At 46.1% G+C, this 22250-nt stretch overlaps 1 protein-coding gene across 1 annotated transcript in view; it reads right to left on the bottom strand.

The window, feature by feature from the left end:
* Nucleotides 1-22250, bottom strand: part of HYDIN (HYDIN, axonemal central pair apparatus protein) — a 346678-nt gene that overhangs the window by 47102 nt on the left and 277326 nt on the right. Inside the window, 15 exon segments of the mRNA XM_018063160.1 lie at nucleotides 1223-1340; nucleotides 2452-2690; nucleotides 3201-3369; nucleotides 4947-5046; nucleotides 6487-6586; nucleotides 8660-8858; nucleotides 9477-9649; nucleotides 9754-9913; nucleotides 12960-13079; nucleotides 13914-14096; nucleotides 14333-14553; nucleotides 16655-16876; nucleotides 18603-19140; nucleotides 19142-19227; nucleotides 21104-21266. Coding sequence (XP_017918649.1) covers nucleotides 1223-1340; nucleotides 2452-2690; nucleotides 3201-3369; nucleotides 4947-5046; nucleotides 6487-6586; nucleotides 8660-8858; nucleotides 9477-9649; nucleotides 9754-9913; nucleotides 12960-13079; nucleotides 13914-14096; nucleotides 14333-14553; nucleotides 16655-16876; nucleotides 18603-19140; nucleotides 19142-19227; nucleotides 21104-21266 — 2791 coding nt within the window.

The raw sequence follows: 22250 nt of genomic DNA, 5'->3' as shown, positions 1-22250 counted from the left end.
AGTAGGAGGTCCACTGGGGGGAGGGGAAGGGCAGCTCATTTCCACATGGTTGGAGTGGGAGCCAAGGCTTCCCAATTGGTGTCGCTGTTGACAATGGCAGAGGTGGTGGTGGGTAATGAATGCCTGGCTCTCTGCTGAGTGTTCTTGGACATCACTTTGACCTCATTACAGCCTGAATTGAGTGGGAAATCTAGGTTCCCTGTGGGTCTTTTCTTGATATATGTGGTATAGGACCAGATTTCTCTGTCATGTTTGAGTATGACATTACAGCTCTTATTTGAACATTCCTGTCTTGCTGGACTACCCTTTTCCTGGTTCTTTGGCTAGTGAGAATAGGCTTTTGGCCTGTGCTTGTTGATGTTTCTGGATTGCTGGCTCCCTCAGTACCAAATCTGAGAAGTATGAAGAAAAAAGAAATCTCAGGGAACTCATCACTGTGATGTCTGTTGGGTCCCAGGAACTTCAGCTAGTGTGATGTTTTTTTCTCTCTGTCTCTCAGTCTTCTGTATTTGTTTTATACATAACGTTCATGGCTTTCAGTTGTACTTATTTGTAAGAATAGGGGAAAAGTCATCTTCATATTACCAGAAGGAAAAGTCTTCAAATCTCCTTTTATTTAAGCCCATCTGAACGGGCTTTTGTTTTGTATCAACAAATGATCATCTCTGGCTGTGCTGTGTCTTCGTTGCTTTGTGTGAGCTTTCGCAAGGTGCAGTGAGCAGGGGCTGCTCTTGGTTGCAGCGTGCGGCTTTCTCGTTGCAGTGGCTTCAGTTACAGAGTCCAGGCTCTGGGTGCGTGGTCTTTGGCAGTGGTAGCGCACAAGCTCAGTGGTTGTGGCGCACAGGCCTAAGTGCTCTGCGGCATGTGGAATCTTCCTGTGGAATCTTCAGACCCTTGTCCCCTGCATTGGCAGGGGGATTCTTACCCACTGTACCACCAGGGAAGTCCAACAGAAGATTCTTGATTAAAATACTTATGAAGAGTAGATACTAATTATAAAGCAATGAGGAACCAATGAAGGTTTTAAAACAAAAGAGGATATCCAAATTAAGCCATAATTCTTTAATATAAAAGTGATAGTTTCATTATAACTAGTTAATGTTCCTGCCACAGTAGGAACATTCAAAATTCAAATCCTGGTATCCTAGGGAGTTACTGTTGGAAGAACTAGTTTGCAGGAAGCCCTACAGGGTTTCTGTTCAACAAAGAAAAGGGTGCTCACCTGGCTTGTGACGTTCATGTCTTTCTGAACAGAGTCAGAGAACTTGGTTGTTTTGGAAGGTCCAGTCTTGTAGAAGCTCTCGCTTTCCCGGGATCTTGCATGTCTAATATGGGTGGCTCTGATTAAAGAAGTGGGAATACACCCTCAGGGTGGGGTGATCATGAAATACCACCTACCTGCTTGCTTGCAAGGTCCCTTCTTCTTGGAATGGAGGAAAGGGCCTTTCCTTGCCCAGAGGGCATTAGGGAGTATGGTCAGCTTATTTATTAACAGCCAAACTCATTTAACAAGGGTGAGAAAAGCATGCAGAAATTATGCATATTAAATATGATTCATTAGGACATTAAAACTACTGTAAGTAAATAATAATTGTAAATGTTTGCCAAAATGGAAGAGGAGACCCACCAAAATATGAAATGATTACAAACAATGTAAAGCTGTGTGTCTGATTTAAAACAATTAATTAGAAAGTCAGTCTTAAATGACTATTGAGAAAGTCAGTTCATTAGAAAGTCAAGAAAAAGTGCCTGGGAATTGGTAAAAATAGTCCCTAATTTGTCAAAAAAAAAAAAAAAAAAAGAAGAATATGACAATCAGATCAAAGCCAAAAGCACTCAAAAACATGAACTGTTTCGGTTAGTTGACTGACAATCACTTTGTGAAAATTACAGTTCTTTGTTGGAACAATTATTAAGTTAGTTATAGTGATTAAGTGTCTTCATGGGGACAAGGTAAAGATAGCCCCAGGAAGGTGGGGGCCTCACCAGGCTTTCTCTAGCCCAAATTTCCAGGGTACTCTTTGCCACCCCCTCATCATGAAACATCATGATTTCTTTTGATTTAGCTTGCTGTTATAATCATCCCTTGATTTCTACAGAATGACAGACAGGAAGTGACTTACTGGTAAGCAACGTAGCATACTCGGAGCACCAAGGCAACAGACACAATCCCACGCAAAAGACTTTACATTTATTCAATTAAAATGTATCGCATATTGGACAGCAGTTGAAAAGCATGTGAAATTTGGAGTCAGAGATGCGGGCTCAGAACTGAGAATCATTGGTGATTTTTTTGATAATCTTGGATGTGCCAGTTCTAAACCTTAGTAACCTCACCCATGAAGGGGGATTGGGTGGATGAGTTTAGATAAAATATATGAAAGCTCATGGGAGAATAAAAAGCACCAATTAACCAGGGGATGTTTTGAGTTAAGTAAATACTTGTCTTACACTTTCTTCTGATGAATGGGGCTCTCCCCTGTCAGCCTATACAGGGCATACTTGAAGTCGATCATGCCTTGATTTTCTATGGTGAAGAAGGCGCTTTTACGAGTGCCGTAGATCAAAGCCCCGAAGTTGATGATGGAGGAGGGGCTGATGCTGTATTTGGAGAACACCGCAGTCACAGAAAGCTTTATCGGGATGCTGGCAATCATTTCACCTCCTTCTGAGATATTAGGCTCAATAATCTAGAAAGGGAAGACAGATTGGGAAGACGCCAGCTACCAGAATAACAGTTGCCAGCATAGTTTCTACGGCTGTCTGCTCCATTCCTTATTTTCTTCATTGACACGAAGCCACATTCTTTATTCTCTTTATATAATTGCACCAATAATACGAGCAAATGCTAAGGTGAAACTTACTGTGCACCAGCTATGGGTCAGCATGCACCAACCCTGCCTCCCATTCTCCCTTCCGCCTTCTCTTTTGCACTTGATGACTGAACTCAGCCTTCCTGTCTCTGGCCCAGTCTCTTCCAAAGACCAGGGGCCACATTTCTTCTCTGGAGCTTCAATTTCTGATGACTCTGAACACCTCCCACCCGACCTATCTGTGCCTGTGAATCCCCAAGCCCCGGTGAATCCTTTCCGGGGGCCACCAAGTCAGCCCTCCCTTTCCCCCTCAGGGCATGGGTTAGACTACATAAGCTTCATTTTGGCACCTGCCACCATGTGAGTCATCCCTTCAAGCTCTCTTACCTGACAGCGCAGAACTGGCTGGTTCTCGATTTTCACTTCCTTTTTTGCATGGAAGAGCACCTGGACATTTGTGGGCTTTTCTGTCATGGTCAGTGAGCCCTTCTTGGGTTGGACTGTGATCATGGAACTTATATTGGCTGCAGAAATCCCTAAGGAGTCCACAGAAAAGCTGAGTGACAAGAAGAAAAAGTCAGTTTTAGTCATTCTCTAGGGAGCTCAAGACACCAGAGAGGAGACTCTAGACTGGTTAAGTGCCTGCCACGTCCCCAGCCCTGTTTAACTACTATGCCTAGCAGTGTTCACTGTGCTCTGTTCCGTGACCACTCCTTAGCCAGGATTGACCAGGCCAGGCACTGAGGCTTGAGGCAAAGATAGCCATCTCCAGCCCGTGGTTAAGAGATGTCCTTGAAGGAGAGGACCATGTGATATTGGATAAGGACCGAATCAATTCATTTCTCCCTCTCCCTGCCTCTCTGTCTCCCCCTCTCTCTCTGTCTCCCTCCTTGCTCTCAGACTGGATGCAGTAGACACAGAGGGAACAGTGATGCAGAACCTGGGGGATCTAAGGAAGGACAGAAAGGCAGGGGCAGCAATCATGCAACCGAGGTATTCAGAAGCGCAGGCCTGGCCCAGTGCAGGTGAGATGAGAGGCCGCAGAGAAAAGCTTGGGGACTAGAGCTGGAGCAAGAAACCTAAGCTGAGGCGACACGCGTGGAGTTGCCATAGGGACCTGCGTGTCATCCCCACGCTCACTCCAGGAGATCTGGCCCTTCACTGCAGCGTGCATGCTGCCTGAGCTGCCTCACCTCCCTGCACATCCTTTCAGTGAACCCTGATCACCTGCTCCAACTTGAGGGAGACTGTTCCACGCAGCCTAAAAGAGCAGGGGTAACACCTATTACAATCTATAAAATAAAACTCACAACGGGCAAGATTCCATTTAGCGCTAATTCCAAAGTGACTGTGGCTTTCTTCTAGGTTTGTTTAGCATTTATTTATATTAACTTATTTCATTTTCTAGTTCTAAGAAACAGTGGGACCTCTCTAGTTTCAGCATTCTTTGAACTGAAATGAAACACTCATGAATATACGGAGTTCCTATTAAGTCTGTGTGGCGGGGGAAATCCCTTTATCAACTTCAAATTCTTCTGGGAGAAGGACGACCTTCCATAACATCGACCAGCTGTGGGTGCTGGCGCTGCCTGGGGACCTCGTCCCTCCCTGCCCCAGAGCCACTTCTTCCTTCGTGAAGAGCCTTCCTTATTTAGGGGTTTTATTTTTAATCTAAAGATGAGCACAAGCTGGAGCTATCTTCCACCAGGCTGTCATTTGGAATCCATAGTATAATAGTTCTTAACATTAAGAAAGAAAAATAGACAATCCCTTCTTAACGTGAAATCTTACATAGACCATCAGCTTATGAAACAGAGAGGAGCTAGAAGGCGGGTAGGAGATGGCTTGAGGGCAGGGGCCCCATCTCCAGTCTCTCTCTCAACCCCTAAGACCTCCCCTTACCCCAGTATCTCCTCCTCCAACCTCCCTGCCAGGCTCTTCCCCACCCCCAGGCCCCTGTGGCTCAACCTGCAGAGCAGCTGGGACTCTATTCATTTGAAGCTAAGAGAGGCTAACAGCAGAGATGGTTCTTAGAATTTCCTTGATCGACTTTTTAAAAAAACTCTCTCAGGCAACACTCCTCTCGCCATGAGAGGATGTGGACGACCGTATGCTCGATAATTTTTAGGTTACCTGAACATGATCTCATATTTCCCACGGTTCTTCAGCTGCAGGGGCTGCTTCACCTCGTCCATGACCTTCACAATCCCAAAATCAAGGCCTCCTTCAGCTCCTGAAGAAGACAGGGGCCAGGGTGGGAAGGGATGAGTGAGCATGGGAGCGAGAAGCAAGGGAACTTCCTATTGACGTTCACATGGAAAACCCATGGTGACAATTTCAGAGAATCTCTTTTTTAAAAACATTGTGGCTTAGAAAAACTTCTTGGAATTGAGTCTTAGCAAACAAACAACAGACACTTCTCCTGTACTTGGTTCAGCTGGGTGGCCCTCTAGTTTCCACCCTAGGACAGCTGGTCTTCCTTTCATGTCTCTCATTAGCTAAAACTCCCAGGGTTTAAAAAAAATCTTTCGAATCACGTGTATAATGTACAGAGTTGGGACATAATGCATAAATTCATGTTGTTATACTTTGTATTACATCATAATCATTTTCCCATGTAACTAAAATCTCCCCATGCAGTATTAACGGCTGCACAATATGCTATGATATGGTTATTTCATAATTTACAATATTATTCCTACAATAATAATATTCCATTACAGATAGACACTTAGGGTATTCCTAATCTTCCATTATTACGAATAATGCTGTACGTAAGACCAATGACATCAAGGCAAACATGTAGCTCTACCATTCTATGAGTCGTGCTGAGTAGGAGACCTATCAGAGAAAGGAGGGCCCTAACCTGGGTGTTGGGGCAGTGGGGTAGGCGGAATAAGGCCTGGCACCTCCCCCATCAAAGATGCCCATGTCCTAACACCCAGAACCTGTAAATATTCCAGTTTATGTGGCAAAGGGGGATTAAGGTATTAGATGGAGTCAAGATTGGCAATCATCTGTCTTTAAAAAAAGGGAGAATTTCCTGGAGTCTCTGGGGGGACCCCAAGTAATCACAATGGTTCATACAGGCCGAAGGGAGAGACGGAAGTGGGAGAACCAGAGAGAGAGCAGAGTGAGAAGGACTGGACCCCACATTGCTGGCTTTGAAGAGTGAGGAAGGGGACTGTGAGCTGAGGAATGTCTGTGCCTCCCACAGGTAGAAAAAGCAAGGAAATGGGTTCTCTCCCAAAGGCTCCAGAAGGGACAGTAGCCCTGCAACACTCTGGTTTTAGCCAAGGGAGAGCCATTTTGGACTGCTGACCTACAGAACTGTAAGATAATGGATCCGTATTGTTTTAAGCCACAAAGTTCATGGTAATTTGTTAGGGTGGTGACAGAAAAGCAACATAAGCAGGTAGATAAGAACTCACTCTCAGATGACTGCTCAGAAAAGAACTCTTCAAATTTAAAATTTTGACCACCCATTATTGTCTCTGGTTGGAGAGATTAATATTTGTAGTAACACTGCTAACATCACTTGAATTTGCCTGCTCACTATTTACCTCAATTCCGTCTTTCTCTCCAATAATCACTGCTCTTTCTCTACACAGGAAACACACTGCCCTAAAAGATGTGACCTCTAAACACTCTTTCTTTGGCGGGGTCAACAGACCTTTGGGGAAGGTGATGTCTAAGGCAACGTCATAGGACTCGGCAAAGATCAGGATGTTTTCAATCTGAACGACACCAATGAGGTTGTCTGCGTCCAAAACCTGTCAGGGTAAGAGATATTCTTTAGTGAGGGCAAGACCCACAGGGTTCTTGGGAGTCTGAAACTATAGAACCTGTAGGAGGGGATCATTTAGAAGGGGCTATGGTAAGAAACATTTTTGCAATGTATTTAGTTTTTGTTTACTGAGCATTTGTGTAGGCTGCTTGTTCTTTGTAACATTCTTTGGGGGAGGGCTGGTATTCAGTTCAGTTCAGTTCAGTCCCTCAGCCGTGTCCGATTCTTTGAGACCCCATGAATCACAGCACGCCAGGCCTCCCTGTCCATCACCAACTCCCGGAGTTCACGCAAACTCACGTCCATCGAGTCTGTGATGCCATCCAGCCATCTCATCCTCTGTCGTCCCCTTTTCCTCCTGCCCCTAATCCCTCCCAGCATCAGGGTCTTTTCCAATGAGTCAACTCTTTGCATGAGGTGGCCAAAGTACCGGAGTTTCAGCTTTAGCATCATTCCTTCCAAAGAAGACCCAGAGCTGATCTCCTTCAGAATGGACTGGTTGGATCTCCTTGCAGTCCAAGGGACTCTCAAGAGTCTTCTCCAACACCACAGTTCAAAAGCATCAATTCTTCAGCGCTCAGCTTTCTTCACAGTCCAACTCTCACATCCATACATGACCACTGGAAAAACCATAGCCTTGACTAGATGGACCTTTGTTGGCAAAGTAATGTCTCTGCTTTTCAATATGCTATCTAGGTTGGTCATAACTTTCCTTCCAGGGAGTAACCTAGTGTGGGCAATCAATAAAAGGTTGAGGAAGAGGGACTATATTTTCCATCTTGTCTATTCACTGGGTTTCAATAATCTGTATCACTGGCATCACCGTACTGAAGTTTGGGTTGTGAGTACACACAGTAGGAAAGTCTTCTTTGAACTTTTAAGTCAAATAAACCTGAAGAGCATTTTTCTGACAGTTGAAATGAAAATCTTTTATATTCTAAATTGCTTTAATTCATTTTATAAATCTGAACTGCTTTGTTCTTTATTTCTGATTCAACTTATGATAAAAGTGTCAGATTTTTCATATTAAATGAGTGCTTAATGTCTCTCTTTTGGAAATTTCAGATTAAAAAAAATCACTACTATTAAAGCTTGAAAAGTTGAAAAAATAAGTAAAAGCAAGACTCCTAGCCTCCAGTTGACTTCTGTCCCCTCTGTTGTCCCTGATGGCGGTACCTCTCCTGATGGCTGTCCCCTCTGTGGTCATCTCTGATGGCGGCACCTCCCTCACTGTCCTGAGGATCATCCGAACTGCTGTCAGTCTTTAGCTGGATCTGATTGTTGACTCCTGAGACTGACTATGGGGCAGTAAAGGGTCTGTGTTTCAAGGGGAAGAGCCACTGGGAAGTAGGTATGGCTCTTTGTATCTGCCTGGAGACCACTTGCCTCTCTGCTGAAGCCCCAAGCTGGAAAGCTAAGTGGCCAACTCCCCACGGCTGGTGTCTTATTAAGGGGCTGGGGGGACATCTGTAGCTGTCACCAAACTCAAGTTTTAATTCAGAGTTTCCATCTTTCCTTTCATCAAGCATTCTGACAATGTTTCATGAAACAAATTGGATTGCTTGAGTTTACCTTCTTTCTTGTGATGCTCAGCCTCTGACAGAGATGACAAGAAGGGCCGGCAGCAGGAGGGGAAGGTAAAACAAAGAACTTGGGTTGTCAGATCCAGAATTTAGTTCTTCTCTATTGATAGAGACTAAGTGCCCAGAGCATCCTCTTTCCTTTGCTACTCTACTGGATGGCAGGGGAAGGAGGGGGGATTAAATTTTGTAATTGGGGAAAATAAGGACAATTTAAGAGATACAGAAATCAAATAAAGTTCACCAGAGTGCTTTTCAGAGTGACCAAAAACCAAGGCATTTCCTCGTGTGGATGTTGAAGGAATATAACCTGGGAAGAGAAGCAGAGCAGGGCGTTGTGGGTTGTCAAACATAGGTTAGATGGGAACGTGTAACATGGAGAATTGCCTTGGTGTGTCAGTGAGTTGGTAGTGTGGGTGTCAGTGAACCCAATGTGCACACATCTGGGTGACCAGGTCTGAAGACATATGAAGCCTCACCTCCAACCGGATTGCCTTCTTGACATTGACAGGTTTGGAGGGCTGGAACTGCACCTGAAGGCTATACTCAGACTTGGCGGCTATGATCCCCTGCATGGTGGACACGGTGAAGTCTTCGCCCAGGTGCTCCAGGCTGGTGATCCTCCAGGCCAGGGGCAGGAGTGTGATGTTGCGGAGAAGAACTGCCTTGGAGTCTTTTCTGCAGAGACCAAAGGAAATCCTGTCAGTTTCAAACAATTTTGATTTATTATGGCAGGTCAGAAAAAAAGTTCTGGTTATTTCAATTCATACTAGTTTGTTACTATTTATTGCAGGGATCGGGGCCTACCTGTGATGATCAGGGAACGCAGGATACACGAATCAATATACTCACCTAGCTGCCTCAGAAATAAACATTTTCTATTTAGAATAATACAATTTCCATGAATGATGTGTAAGTTCTAGGTCTGGTCTAGTGTTTTCTGCTTGTCCTCTAAATTTCTAAAGCCAAGATTCTTAACCTTTTAGGGTAATGGACTGAAAATCTGGAAAAAGCTAGCCCTTCTGAAAAACACACAAATATGCACACACTTTGGCGGTTGATCTTAGACAAGTCCTTAAACAGCCTGCAGTCCATTCACTGAACCCAAGCCGACAAGCTGTGAATGCAGAGGGTTATCACCCATCCCGATTTGCACAGGACCAGAAGTCTCCCAGAATGGAGGACTTTCAACACTAAAACCAGGCAGGTCCCAAGCAGATCAGGATGAGTTGGTCACTTTAGAACTAAGTGTTCTTTAAATTGCATTCCAGTCCTGGAATTATCTAGAACTCTGACCTGTGCAGCAAGAGCCGGTCAAAATGCAATTGTCTGGGATCCAGCTCCAGTTCTGGGCGGACACCCTGGCAGCTTAACTTGAAGACAGCTGGCTCGGGGTTCTCCTTGATGCAGCACACAATGCTGTCTTCAAAGACCCCGACTGCAGTAGGGTAGGCCCATACAGTCAGCATCTAATGGGAGAGTCAAAACAAAGAACACTTATATCCAGGATGCCAAGGCCTCAGGCTTCAAAGGAGAGCCTTGCCCTGGTAGACTTGTTTCCACGTGACTGTACCTGCTTCTCATTGGGTTTCAGAATCATGTTGATGGGCTCCAGGAAGTAGGTGTTTGCTTTGATGTCATTCTGAAAACAGAAGAATACCTCCACGACCATTGGGGAGCTGTTCAGGATTGTCAGTGTCTCCATGTTGCCTGGGAACAAGGAGGACTTGTACCTGGAAGTGAACGAAAATTAGGGATGTGGATGTGAGGACTGGTTGAGAATTCAGGTGGAAAAGCAGACTGTGAGGCGCAAGGCGATTTCAAAGGATAAAGTGGCTATACAGAGGCAGTGGCATGAAGGCTACGAACAGAAACCTTATGGCGAAGACCTGCAGCTGTGACCTGACTACTCCCCCACAAACCCACCCCAAACCTTGGTCTCATCTTTAAGACAGGGTGATAAAAACTCTCAGGATTTCAAGTAGCAGATGGAATATCAAGAGTGTATTTGATACTCTTGATATCAAGATAGAACACCTAGTGCTCTGAGGACAGCTGCAGATAACAAATGCCCAATAAATGGCAGTTGTTACTACGGCAAAGATTTCTAACTAAGACATCTGCAGCTCTATCCTTCCCAGTGCTTATGCTTTCAAGAGAGATAATCGTGTGAGTGACCTGTTATTTCATATCTTAGAGAAGACCTCATTTACCACCTTCTCCTAGAGTTGCACAGGAGGCTACGGTTCCGACATAGATGCATTTGACACTGCTCACTGTTCAGGGCTGTTTCTGTTCCCTAGTACTTTAGGGAGAGACCCGCTGAATGGAGCACTGTAAGCACTGCAAACTGCCCAGTTAATGGTGCCAAACAGAATAGCAGCCAGAGAAGGCACAGGGAACATCAACGGACACACACATCGCTGGAGGTGATAGCACAGGTCAGGAAAGCATGGCGCCACTGTGCCCATGAACAGTCTAAAGAGCTCTGGACAATCTGGACAGTCTGCAGCGGAGGAAGGAAGGAGAAGGCATGGCAGAGATTAAATCCAAGAGACAGAGCTTTCTCTGTGTAACTGCCAGAGAGGTGGTGGCCTTCACATCTCACTGTTAATTATCACCAAGCACTTTGCTAAAAGTTACATGTGTACTCTGGTTCGGTCTTTCCAAAACTGTGCAGTGGGTGCTATTATTTTCCCGTTCTGCAGATGAGGATGTTGAGGCTCAGCAAGTCTTAAAAGATAAATGATACTCATTTAGGGACCACTGTAATTGCCCTCCTGGATCACAGCTGTCTGGCCTCATACCCTAGTTAATTCCAATGCTGCTCTGAACACAAGCCTCTCTGAACTGGCCATCATTTCCCGGAATCCCACCTCCAGCTGCTGATGGGTGTACATCACATCCATCAACCTGACTCCCACCCCTTCTCTTGTCTAAGCCTTTCTACTGGGTCTTAAGGATCCTCTCCATCAACAGGCAACTCTCTTCAACTTCATTTTCTAGTCCAATATCTTAGGAAATAAATAGGAGATTATGAAAGGAATGGAGAACTAAGTTGGCTCATTGATTTCACCAAGTAAGCATAGAAATAATCATTCACCACTTATCACAATAAACGCTAGATGGAATTAAGACATGGTTAAGATCCTAGTTCTGTTTTTGGTCTCACCTTCCTGCCTATATATATGACTTATCAGTTCAGTTCAGTTCAGTCGCTCAGTCGTGTCCGACTCTTTGCGACCCCATGAATCGCAGCACGCCAGGCCTCCCTGTTCATCACCATCTCCTGGAGTTCACTCAGACTCACGTCCATCGAGTCGTGATGCCATCCAGCCATCTCATCCTCGGTCGTCCCCTTCTCCTCCTGCCCACAATCCCTCCCAGCATCAGAGTCTTTTCCAATGAGTCAACTCTTCTTATATATGACTAAAAAAAAAACTTGTATCACTAAATATTTATGACCATTGACCTTAGCTGGGCCCCCAGTTCTGCCAGATATTCTTAATCTATTTCTCTAATATTCTCCCTCTCCTACTTTGCACAAAACCTGTTTTATACCTTCTCCATTTTCCCAACATTTTAAACTTCCTTCCACTTGCCTCACTGTTAGGGACGACCTCACATCATTCACTATGGAGAAAATGGTTGCATGGGAACCTCCTCATCATTCCAGCCAAATCTGTGACCCTACCTGCACCTGAAGCCCATCTCACCTTCCTCTGATGTGATGCCGGTCCCTCTTCCTGGCAAAGCCAGCATCTCCACCTCTCGTGTTGTTTCAGGGAGCTGCACCACTCACCGCCCTGACTTTCTCTGGAAACTCTAGCTTCTTCCTCCCTAAAATATCTAAATATCTTGACATCTAAATATCAAGAGCAACAGTAAATGAACAGCCTTGACTTTCTCTGGAAACTCTAGTTCTTCTCCTAAAATATCTAAATATCTTGACATCTAAATATCAAGAGCAACAGTAAACGAACAGCCTTCCCCGAGCTCCAGGTCTCCCTCCTGTCCTCAGCGGCCTCCATCTCCCTTTACAGTCAAGCTTTTCCAAAGAACCACCTCCACACTCTGTCCCTATTCTCTCACCTCCCACTCACTCCTCAACTCACTCTACTTGGGTTTCATCCTCAGAAAGCCCCTGAGCGGGTCCTATGACTTCCGTGTTGTTAAGCCCCAGGGACGCTGATGTCATCACCTTTCCACCCTCCCTGCCACAGTCGACATGGGTGGCCACGCCCCCTTCTCATGGCTCCAGGACACCACGCTCCCCCGGTTTCCGCCAGTGGCCCCTGCCCTCTTTTCTCTTGTGAGTGGTAGAATTCTTTAGGGCTCCATCCATGGTCCTTCTCGCCTTCCTGTGTACTCACATTTAGGTGATCTCACCAGACCCATGGCACTTTTTTTGTCTTGAAACAGACTCTCCTCTGAGAATCAAAACCATATAGACTACGCCTTGCTTTCTGTGGCTTCTAGCTGTATCTCTCGAGCATCTCAAACTGAACACACCCCCAAGTAAACTCTACATTCTACCATTCCCCTACCCAAACTAGGTCTTCCTCCAGGCCACCCCATCTGGGAAAACAGCATCCTCAGTCATTTGAGAGCTTAGCAGAAACTTGGGGCACAAGAAGCCACTTCTCCTGATCTGTGGAGCAGGGCTGCCTGAGGCAATGTCAGTAAGATCTACTATTAACACACAGGCACCCTGGCTTGTACTCTTCATGGGTCCAACCCAGGAGTCTGAAATCTGCTTTGAAATAATGGAACACTTACTTATCTCTTGATTTCCCACAAAGCAGTGGTCCGAAGTGAAACCTCTCCATGCTCACAATATACTTCTTAAAGATGATCTCATTTGCCTTCATGTCCATCTTCCGCTGAGGGAATACCACCCTGAACACAGAGGAGGAGGAGGAGAGGAGAAGTGTCTGAATGCCTCCACATGATGTACACATGAACCCAACATTCCCTGTTCAGCTAAGGGTCCAGGAGTCTGGAGACAGAACAGCTCTTAATTTGAGGACATTTCTGGAATGACTCTTAATTTGAGGACATTTATGTAACCAACCCTGAGGGAAGACAGTACAGTTTGAACCTGAGAAAAAAAATATTCCCAGTAATGCCTTTCATAATGGGGCTGATGATGAAACTGAGCTGGACTTCCTGTTCTACTGTGCCTAGCTAGAAAAAGTCCTGAGAAACCCTAAGGAAATCTAGTTCTGGTGGATCTTAACCAGCTTCTGAGTTCCCTGTCCGACATGGCCCCTTGGTGAGAATGGCAAAGAAACTCCTCCAGGTGTACAAGCTATAAAAACTCCCCTGGCTTGCTCAAGCCAGGGACCTTTATGTGGTGCATAAGGGGTTCAGTGTTTGGTGCTCAGGAAAAAAATCTGTCTGCGGAGATATACACATATACTGAGGTTACAGGATAAAAGTCCTATAGCAAATATAAAATCTATTTATATTTGCTTAAAAGTTAAATAAACTAACTTGCCACAGGAAGATATCCCCTTGCCCTTCACATCTGCAAGCATTCTATTTTAGCCACATGGTACCATGTCATTTCTGTGACTCAATCAATGTCCACAGCTCTGGAGCCCAGTACAAGAGGGCCTGGGATGCTGCCCGGGTTCCACATTTCTATTAAGACACACCTTGGTCAAAATCCCATGGGGGAAAACAAAAATGTATCTGCCAATCTTTTCTTTAAGAACAAAATACACTTACTTTGGGTCTTGGCAAATGTATGGGTAAGTGCAGACACCTCGGCAGTAAAGCTGGTACTGGCGGTGAGTTCCAAGGATCTCAAAGTTAAATGTTTGGTCAAAGATCCCAAGATCGTTGGAAGAGAAGTGTAGGCGCAATGTCACCTCACCGTTGGCAGGCACGATCCACCGGAAATGATTCAGCCTGAAAATGACCACACATGCTTTTACTGTGAGGATGCTTCTTTCGGGCCAAGAGAAGACAGGACTGTTGCCTGGGAGAAGTCCGGTCCTGGTCCTGCTGCGGTTAGGCATGGCAGTCCTTGACCGCCACGGAGGTCCTTAACAGTCAGGACAACCTGGTTCCCATCTGAGGCTGTGACAGCCACACCCTCATTTGGAGCTTTGGCCTTCCCCTCCCTGGGTGGTTCCGAGGCCCACCTGGTGAATTTCTCCTGGGAATGCTGCCCAGATAAGTTGTTTTGCTCTACGTCCGACAGTGGAGCAATGGTTCCCGAAGTTCCTGCAGAAAGGCCCTTCCTGTTGAAGGCCATTCGACGTTTCTCCTTCTGAGTCTCACGTGGCTGATCCGTTTTTTCTTTCTCTTTTTCTTTCGTTTTCTGTTTGCTCCCTTTAGATGAGGTGATTTGCTCCTCCTGGGTCTTAAATTGAAAATGAGCACAGGGTCTTAAACATTTATCCTATGACCACAGAAGCAGGAGACAGGAATGCCCATGACATTGCCTGCAGTTTGGGGTGAACTCGCCGCCTGCATTCTGGGGTGACCTCATCAGGTTCAAGATGCTGTCAACTGCTGAGAATGGCAGGGCCCAGACCACGACACTACTGTAGGAGAGAAGCGCGGAGAGGAGTCTAGGGCTTTCCCTGGTACCCGATTCCCTGAAAGGAGGCCAAAGCTCCAGAGAAAGCTGGAAGCTGGTCTGGAGTGTGCTCCCATACTGCATTCTGTTGTTGTGATTCTTCAGTTTTTTTTTTAATCTAGATTTGTCATTTCCTCCCAATCACACTGATTTTTTTTCATAGACCAAATCTGCATCATGACAGAATATTCCATAGTCTGCAAATCTTTTGACTGTTCTCAGAGTGTCCCTTAAAACTTACTTATTTCCTGTATTTCATGTAAGCTGAAAAAAAGATTTAAAAACTTGACTAGATTCAGAGAGGATGCTGTGCACATCATACTCTGTCACAGTGGGAGACAAATGATGTCAGGTTGACTCATGATTACAGACACAAAGGGTGTCTGTGTGGCTGCAGTGATGCTCGCAGATCTTGGCCATGGCAAAGCGGACTTCCCTCTCTGCAGCCAGCCAGCCACCCATGGGACGATGCTCTGGCTCAGAGTGTCTTGTTCTCCAGCAAACCAGCACTCCAGGAATCCCCTGGCACTCCTAATCAAGTGCGTCATTGGGGATATCAGAACGGTGCCTTTCTAACTCTACCATTCTTTCTATGATCTCAGCTGTCATTCTCCTAGAAAGAAGAGCTTTCCTTCATGTACTGGAGAGGAGCCTGAGTTCCTTCTAAAACTGTAAGTTAAAGAAAGCTAAACTCTTTCCCCTTAAGGTTCAATTTTCAGAAAAGAGGTTGGTGTAATAGTCACCTCTGATGATGGCAATATTTTCTTTTTTACCTTTTTATTGGACTCTGCCCAAGTAAGGCCTGCCCACCAGTGCTGAGACCTGATGTTGACTGTCTATTTACTTACCAAACTGAAGTTTGGGGCTCTCTGTTACCTAATTGAGGTGTAAGCAGGGCCTATAGAAAACTTTATTTGCTGCTGATTTTGTTTTTTGCTAACACGCATGGTTTATAGGAAGAAAGCTAGGAGGTGATTCAAATTTTGGCCCCCATACTCCTCTTTGGCCACCTGATGTGAAGAACCAACTCATTGGAAAAGATCCTGATGCTGAGAAAGATCCTGATGCTGAGAAAGATTGAAGGCGGGAAGAGAAGGGGACGACAGAGGGTGAGATGGTCGGATGGCATCACCAATGCTACGGACATGAGTTTAAGTAGGCTCTGGGAGTTGGTGATGGACAGGGAAGCCTGGCGTGCTGCAGTCCATGGGGTCACAAAGAGTTGGACATGACTGAGCGACTGAGCTGAACTACTCCTCTGGGAACAGAAAGGCCCTCTGTAATTTTTAATATCCCTGCATTCTTCATATTACTAGTCAAATCTATTTTTCTTTTTTTATTTATTCCATTATCTGTATATGTAAAAATAAATTTTCTACTTTCACATGATTTCATTTTGATTCACTTATCCTTTTAATCTAGGTGGAATTACTGTTACTGCACTGTGTCAGGCAAGGAGATAAAAAGCAACTTTATCCAAAATATCCAATCTTCCCCATATAATTTCTTAACAGTCTTTTCTTTCTCTAGTGGTGTGTGTTTCCTTGTGTCTGTTGACTCTTGTATTCTTCTGCACCGTGTGAATTACCTTAACTTCACAATACATTCTGCTACCTTTTTAAAAGAGCTAGTTTCACATTTTTTTTTTTTTTCAAATGAGCTTCAGAGTGAATCAACAAGTGCCATTTTTAGTCTCTTCTTGGGGGCACAGGAAGAGTCAGACCCAGGGAAGGTGCAGCTTAGGGAGGCTCGGGTGGAATCCCAAGCGAGTGGAGGCAAACACCCCAGTGAGCTTGACATCAACCCCGGGCTCAATTTTTGGCCACATGGAGGGCCCATGTGAAGTCTCACCAAGGTCAGGAGGATAAGTTTCTCCATTTACCTTCGAGGAGCCTGGGGTGGTTGAAAGCTCTGTTTCTGCTTCCACTTCTCTTTTCTCCTCAATCAGGGAGAAGTCTTCAGAGGGTGGAGTTACAAACACGAAACGCTTCAGGATTTCTGTCATGGCCAAAGGCTGTCGCTTCACAGGGTAGGAGATGATTGAGTATAAAGCAGGTGGTGGGATAGGTGGTCCAGAGGAGCCCAGGCCCAAGATATCTAGGATCTAAAGGAAAATATCAAGATGAATTTCTGGTGTAGAGGGCACGCTACCCCTCACAGCCTCCTTGAAAGAGCAGGACAGTGAGCCCCTTCCTCCTTTCTCTCACCTTTCTCAGGAGACACCCTGATATAGGCATGTGTCAGGGATGGTGTGTAATGGGCCTCTGACACAGCTCTGCAGGTCTTTCCAGACCCCACACCTCCAGACCCGGCTGGGGCTCTTGCTATGGGCTTCAGGCTCCCTCTCTTATCATAACCTTGGTCACTTTATTATGATTGCTTGATGGTCTATCTCTGCAACTGGACTGTAAAGTTCATTAGGACTGGAACTAGGGTGATATAGCACATGGCCTCGCGTACAGCTGGGGCTCAAACCTCTGTTTAAAGAGACCATCTCTTAAGATTCTGATGTCTATAGTGTAGAGCTGTTTCACTTATTTTCAGATCCCCTGTTAATAGTTCTTCCACCTTTAAGTGTTCTTTCTTTTCAAAGGTAAGAGAGAGTTAGGGCTAGAGCAGGTCATATACAGCAAAGAAAAAAAAAAGTGCATCAAAGCTCTGGGAATGGGGTGAAAGATGGGAATGAAGAGAGAAGTTAAAAAAGAAACTGGAGAGAGTCAACTTATTCCTGTAGCATTTCCCATTCTACTCTGATACATAATGAATAAGAGCCATCCAGAGCAGATGACTTGAAAATCTGGTAGCAATTTTCTCCTCAGCTTGTAAAACCCTCAGAAAAAGGATGCTATCCCTTGATTAACTGTTGTCGTCACAACCATGAGGCCACCCGAGTGGGCCAAACAGGCTATTAGCTCAAGCAAGTAACTATCTTCACGTAATCCTGTGTTGCTAATTCTCTCGGTCAGAAAGTTGAAGATACTTCCTGACTAACACGTAGCTAGAGTTAACGCCCAGGATTCAGAATATCTGTGAGGAAAGGGATGAATAATTTGCATCCCCTAATTAAATTAATAGAGGCAGGAAGTTCTTTAAACAAGTCTAACTCGTGGTTCCTCTCAGGCTCTGCTCTCTGCTTTTAAGTTTGCATCTAGTTTCTGATAAATACGAAACTAAACCAGTGGGTAGACTGCAGCCCCCCCTGTTCAAATTTGGCTTGCTACCTGCTTTTGTAAATCAAGCTGTATCTGAACAGAGTCATCTCCAGTCCTATCCATTGTTGGGGGTGGGTGTTCGGGACGGAGACTAAATGACCTGTAGCCTCAAATATTTGTTTTTGGTGTTTCACTGAAAAAGTCTGTCCCGGGATGAAAGGTTATAATAACCATCCCTCCAAATCACTGCCAAAGGGGTTTCTGAATATGATGCTTTTGTTTCTAGGAATAAGAAGCTGTCTGGTCGTATAATTTCTGTCATGGTGAGAAGCTTATGGGAAAGAAATATTAGAATAATTGAGCCATTTGCATCACCCCCGAAGTATACCTGCCTTGCCAACCCATAACACAGTATTGTCAATACTAAAGTTAACTTTATGCGTGGCTTTTTATAAGGTTAGATGGAATAGTTTAGATCTGTGGAACTTCCTATGGATACTTCATCACATAGAAAAAGGTCCTTTTAGCCATTTTTGTTTTATATACAAAGGGATATCAGAGATGAATGGAATTAAGGGGATCTGGGATTTGTGTTAAAAACACATCTACAAGGACTAGCTCGGTACGGCTGCCTGGCTTCCTGACCGTTACATCTCTGTCTTAGAGGAAAGTCTGTACCTGTTCCCCTTTAGGAAGCCTCTCATTTTCCAGGGCCTGCTTCCAGCTCGAGCCTTCCGAGTCAGGCGTCTGGATGTTTATGAACGGCACACCCAGATCCTTCTTCCCTTCGTGGTCCTCCTCCTCGCCCTCGCCTCCGTCGCTGCGCTCCTCCTGTGCACGGAGCTTCTCCAGCCGCTCCCTCTCGGCCCTCTCCCGCTCCAGGCGCTCCCTCTCGGCTCGCTCCTTCTCCGCGCGCTCCCGCTCCCGGTCCTTGCGGCCTCGGCGTCCGCCGGAGGGAACCTGGCGCTGGTCGGCCCCCTCCTCATGGCTCATGTCCTCAGCGCCGATGTGGTGCAGCAGAATCCCCTGCTTCCGGTCCCAGTACATGAGGATGTTCTGGATGTCCTTCAGGGTCAGCTCGAAGGTCTTAAACTTCTGGGCCATGTTCTTGTCAGTGTCCTTCGGGAGGTCCCCCTCGCTGTCTTCTTGCTCCTGGACAAGAGGAAACCAAAGCATGTTGATATCTGACAAGAGGTTCCTCCTCCTCTTATCCATCTTCCTTCTCCACAGCTACCTGCTCTCTGACGGACGCTTTTCTTTCTACTGCGTCAATCTTCACCTCTAGTTTGGAAAAAGTAAGAATCTAGAAGGCAAAAACACATAAAACATTCTTAAAACAGTTCTTTCAGGGAGAGCAAATCGCAAAAGAAGGAGAAAGAGGGCATTCTGCTTTGTAAGATGGCTTCATAGGATTCCAGCCCCTCACATACACACCAGGGCTGTGCCTATGGGTTGTGTGGGGCCCTTTCTCAGGAGATTCACTCTGTGGTCCTTCCTTGTCATGGAGCTGGCTGGGGCTGGGCATTATGCCTAGCAGCTGTAATGTTCACTCCTGGTTGACAGCTGCTGCTCTGAAGGATCAACAGGAAAAGAGGCTCAAGACGAGCCTTTCCTCTGGAGAGGCCACTGAATTTAGAGGTCCAAACCTGGTCTCACAATTGTTAGTTGTGTGACCATGGGTGAGCAATCCACATCTTTGGCCCATCTGTATCGTGTTGACAGTGATATTAATAACTACCCTAGAGGCCCACTGAAAGTTAAATGTGTGAGAACATGTAAAAAGCTTATAACAGTGTCTGTCACAGAGTAAAAGCTCTCACAGTGCCAAGTTATTAAAATTATACAGATTATGTATACAGATTAATCAGTGCTGCTGGGGACAGACAGGGTTTCAGAATCTGGCTACACTCCAGCCTCTTAAACAAACCTGCATTTTATCTAATGAACCTTGCAGACAGAAACCAACCTTATCCTTTTTCTTACTGCTTTGTGGGTTCTGATTTTCTCCCCTCCTGATGAAACCCTCCAGGAGGCTTCACAGGTCTGGGGGTTGTTCTTTGATGACATACAGTCCAGTTCAGCCCAGTGACATTCTTCTCTTGCCTAAGCTCAGGTGTGGAGGCATGAGAGGCCCAGGCTGGTTATCCCCTCTCTGCACTGCATCGGCTCCCCCCTTAAATGTCCGTCTCTACAGCCTGGAGAGGGCTGACACGACAGTACTGACAACACTGTCTCCTGGAGTGGGTGGATCACCTTATTTGTGTTGGGGAGGGAGGGCTGGGTACCTGCTGTTATGTTCCCGTCTACAGAGTTCTGCCTAGATATCCTGTTCCAAGTGGAAGTGGACTGAGTGTGGAAGAACACCTACTGAGGGGAGGGCTTGCATTTGGAAGGTTGCAGGAGCCTGTTTCTTATCCTTGTTTTGGTGCCTAAGTTTTAAGTGCTCAGATCTGCTCCTTCCTGAGCTCTGCCTGATGGGGACTCCTGGACACTGATTCCTCTGCTCTTCCATCTGCCTCCTGGGACCAGTGCACCTCGTCTGGGAGTCTGGCTTTAGTTCTACCCTCAGAACTCTCGGGGCTGGAGTGGCCACTGAGCACCCCAGCTAGCCACCCCTCAGCCACTGGCGCCACCCTGCACGTTGCTCTGGCCAGTCTGCACCAAGCCTGGGTACCGTGTGTGACAGTGGGCAGAGATGTGACAGGCAGACTGATAATCACAAGGACAGCTTATGCTGGAACACCTCCCTTGACTGCGGTCAAGGATCAGCTCCTGGTTGAACACACTGACTTGGTGGCTCACTGCAAACAGCTCTTCACCACCAGTTGATTTAACACCATCCAGGGGGCTGCAGGAGAGGCAGAAGGAGCCAGATCTGTGCACACATACAACTGTCACAGCTCATCCTGTTAAATTCCGGATGGGGCTCATGTCTCTGAACCTCTGAGGAAGGACAGGATGTAACAGGACAGGATTATGGGAAGCACAGGAAAGTGCGGGACACACAGTTAGTGCTCAGAAAATGCTGATCCCTCTCCTCCTGCCTTTTGCTCCACCACAGAGTCTGCACAGTAGTAGGCCAGCTTTCTGGAGGGGAGATGTGCTGGGCTGATATGCTAGCTGTGGTGGTGGGCCAGTCTGCACCTGCCTGCCGCTGAGGGGCCAGGGCGGGTTGCTACCTGCCGGCTTGGTATCTGAGATTTCTTCATGGACGGCTCCTCCTTTACGGGTCCCTGCTTTGGCTTTTTATTCTTCCGTTTTAGCTCATCTTCTTCCTTCTGTCGCTCAAGTTCCTGCTGTAGCTTCTTTTCCTGCATCTCCTTTGCCAGTCTCTCCAGCTCCCTTCATTAAGTCAGGCAGAGAAGAAAAGAGTTCAGAGGGCCCCGCCCAAGCCCCTCCCCTGCTGCAAGCACCTGGTGGGGGAACATGGTGCAGAGCTTTCTGCAGCACAAAAACCAGGAAAGAACAAAAGAAAGCTAGATATTATGGGAAGGAAGGAAGATGGAAGGGAAGAGAAGAAAAGAAGGGGAGAAAGGAGGAAAGGATGGCTCACATCTACCTTTGAATCGTCATTTAGTAAAACTGATAACTGAAGCTCAACTAAGAGGAATTCTCAACTGATCTCTAACTCTATTCCAGTCTCCTTTCACAGGAGAGTGAGGCAAGGGCCGTAAATAAGCTGGATGTTATCACTCTTAAAAAACAACTTTCAAAGATTGTTCTGATATCAGTACAGATGAGGCCCAGCTTTCTACACTCATGTCTGAGGTTTAGACAAGAAGAAATGATGTTTCTCACAGCGGTCCCCACTGTGGCCCACGTGGAGCCGTGGTGCTACAGCTGAAGGCCACGTTCCTCTCCTTCTCTCTCTTTCTCTCCTTTCCAGCCATGGATTCAGCGTGTCTCTCTGCTGCTAACGGCAGAGAGGGCACCAAGCCTGGGCACCAGGTATAAACAAAGAGTGGAGGGGATGGCATTTCTGAAGATAGGGAATCCATTTGTTTTCCTCTCTGGGAATCCCTGGTTGTTCCTGGCTGCTGTGGCTCTCTGCTCATTGAAGCTGACTCCTCATTACTTCACCACTTTGTGTGTGTGCATTACAAACAAGTCACTGCTGAGCTCTGAGAGTCAGATTTGCATTTTCTAAGTCCACTGCGAGATGAATGCCTGAAAGTAAATGACCTGAATGAGAGGGGAAAAAAAAAGGCGATTCGTTTGGAATCCCAAAGCTGGGATTCCTGAGGCCCAGGCATTTTGCAGTAGACCAGGCAGGGTATGTCTATATATACTGACGCTGTAGAGGACATGAAAGCTCTTTGGGGGCCA

The sequence above is a fragment of the Capra hircus genome, chromosome 18 (genome assembly GCF_001704415.2).
Source record: "Capra hircus breed San Clemente chromosome 18, ASM170441v1, whole genome shotgun sequence".
Classification (NCBI taxonomy): domain Eukaryota; kingdom Metazoa; phylum Chordata; class Mammalia; order Artiodactyla; family Bovidae; genus Capra; species Capra hircus.
The sequence above is the reverse complement of the archived record's forward strand: the minus strand, read 5'-3'. Positions and strand labels throughout refer to the sequence as shown.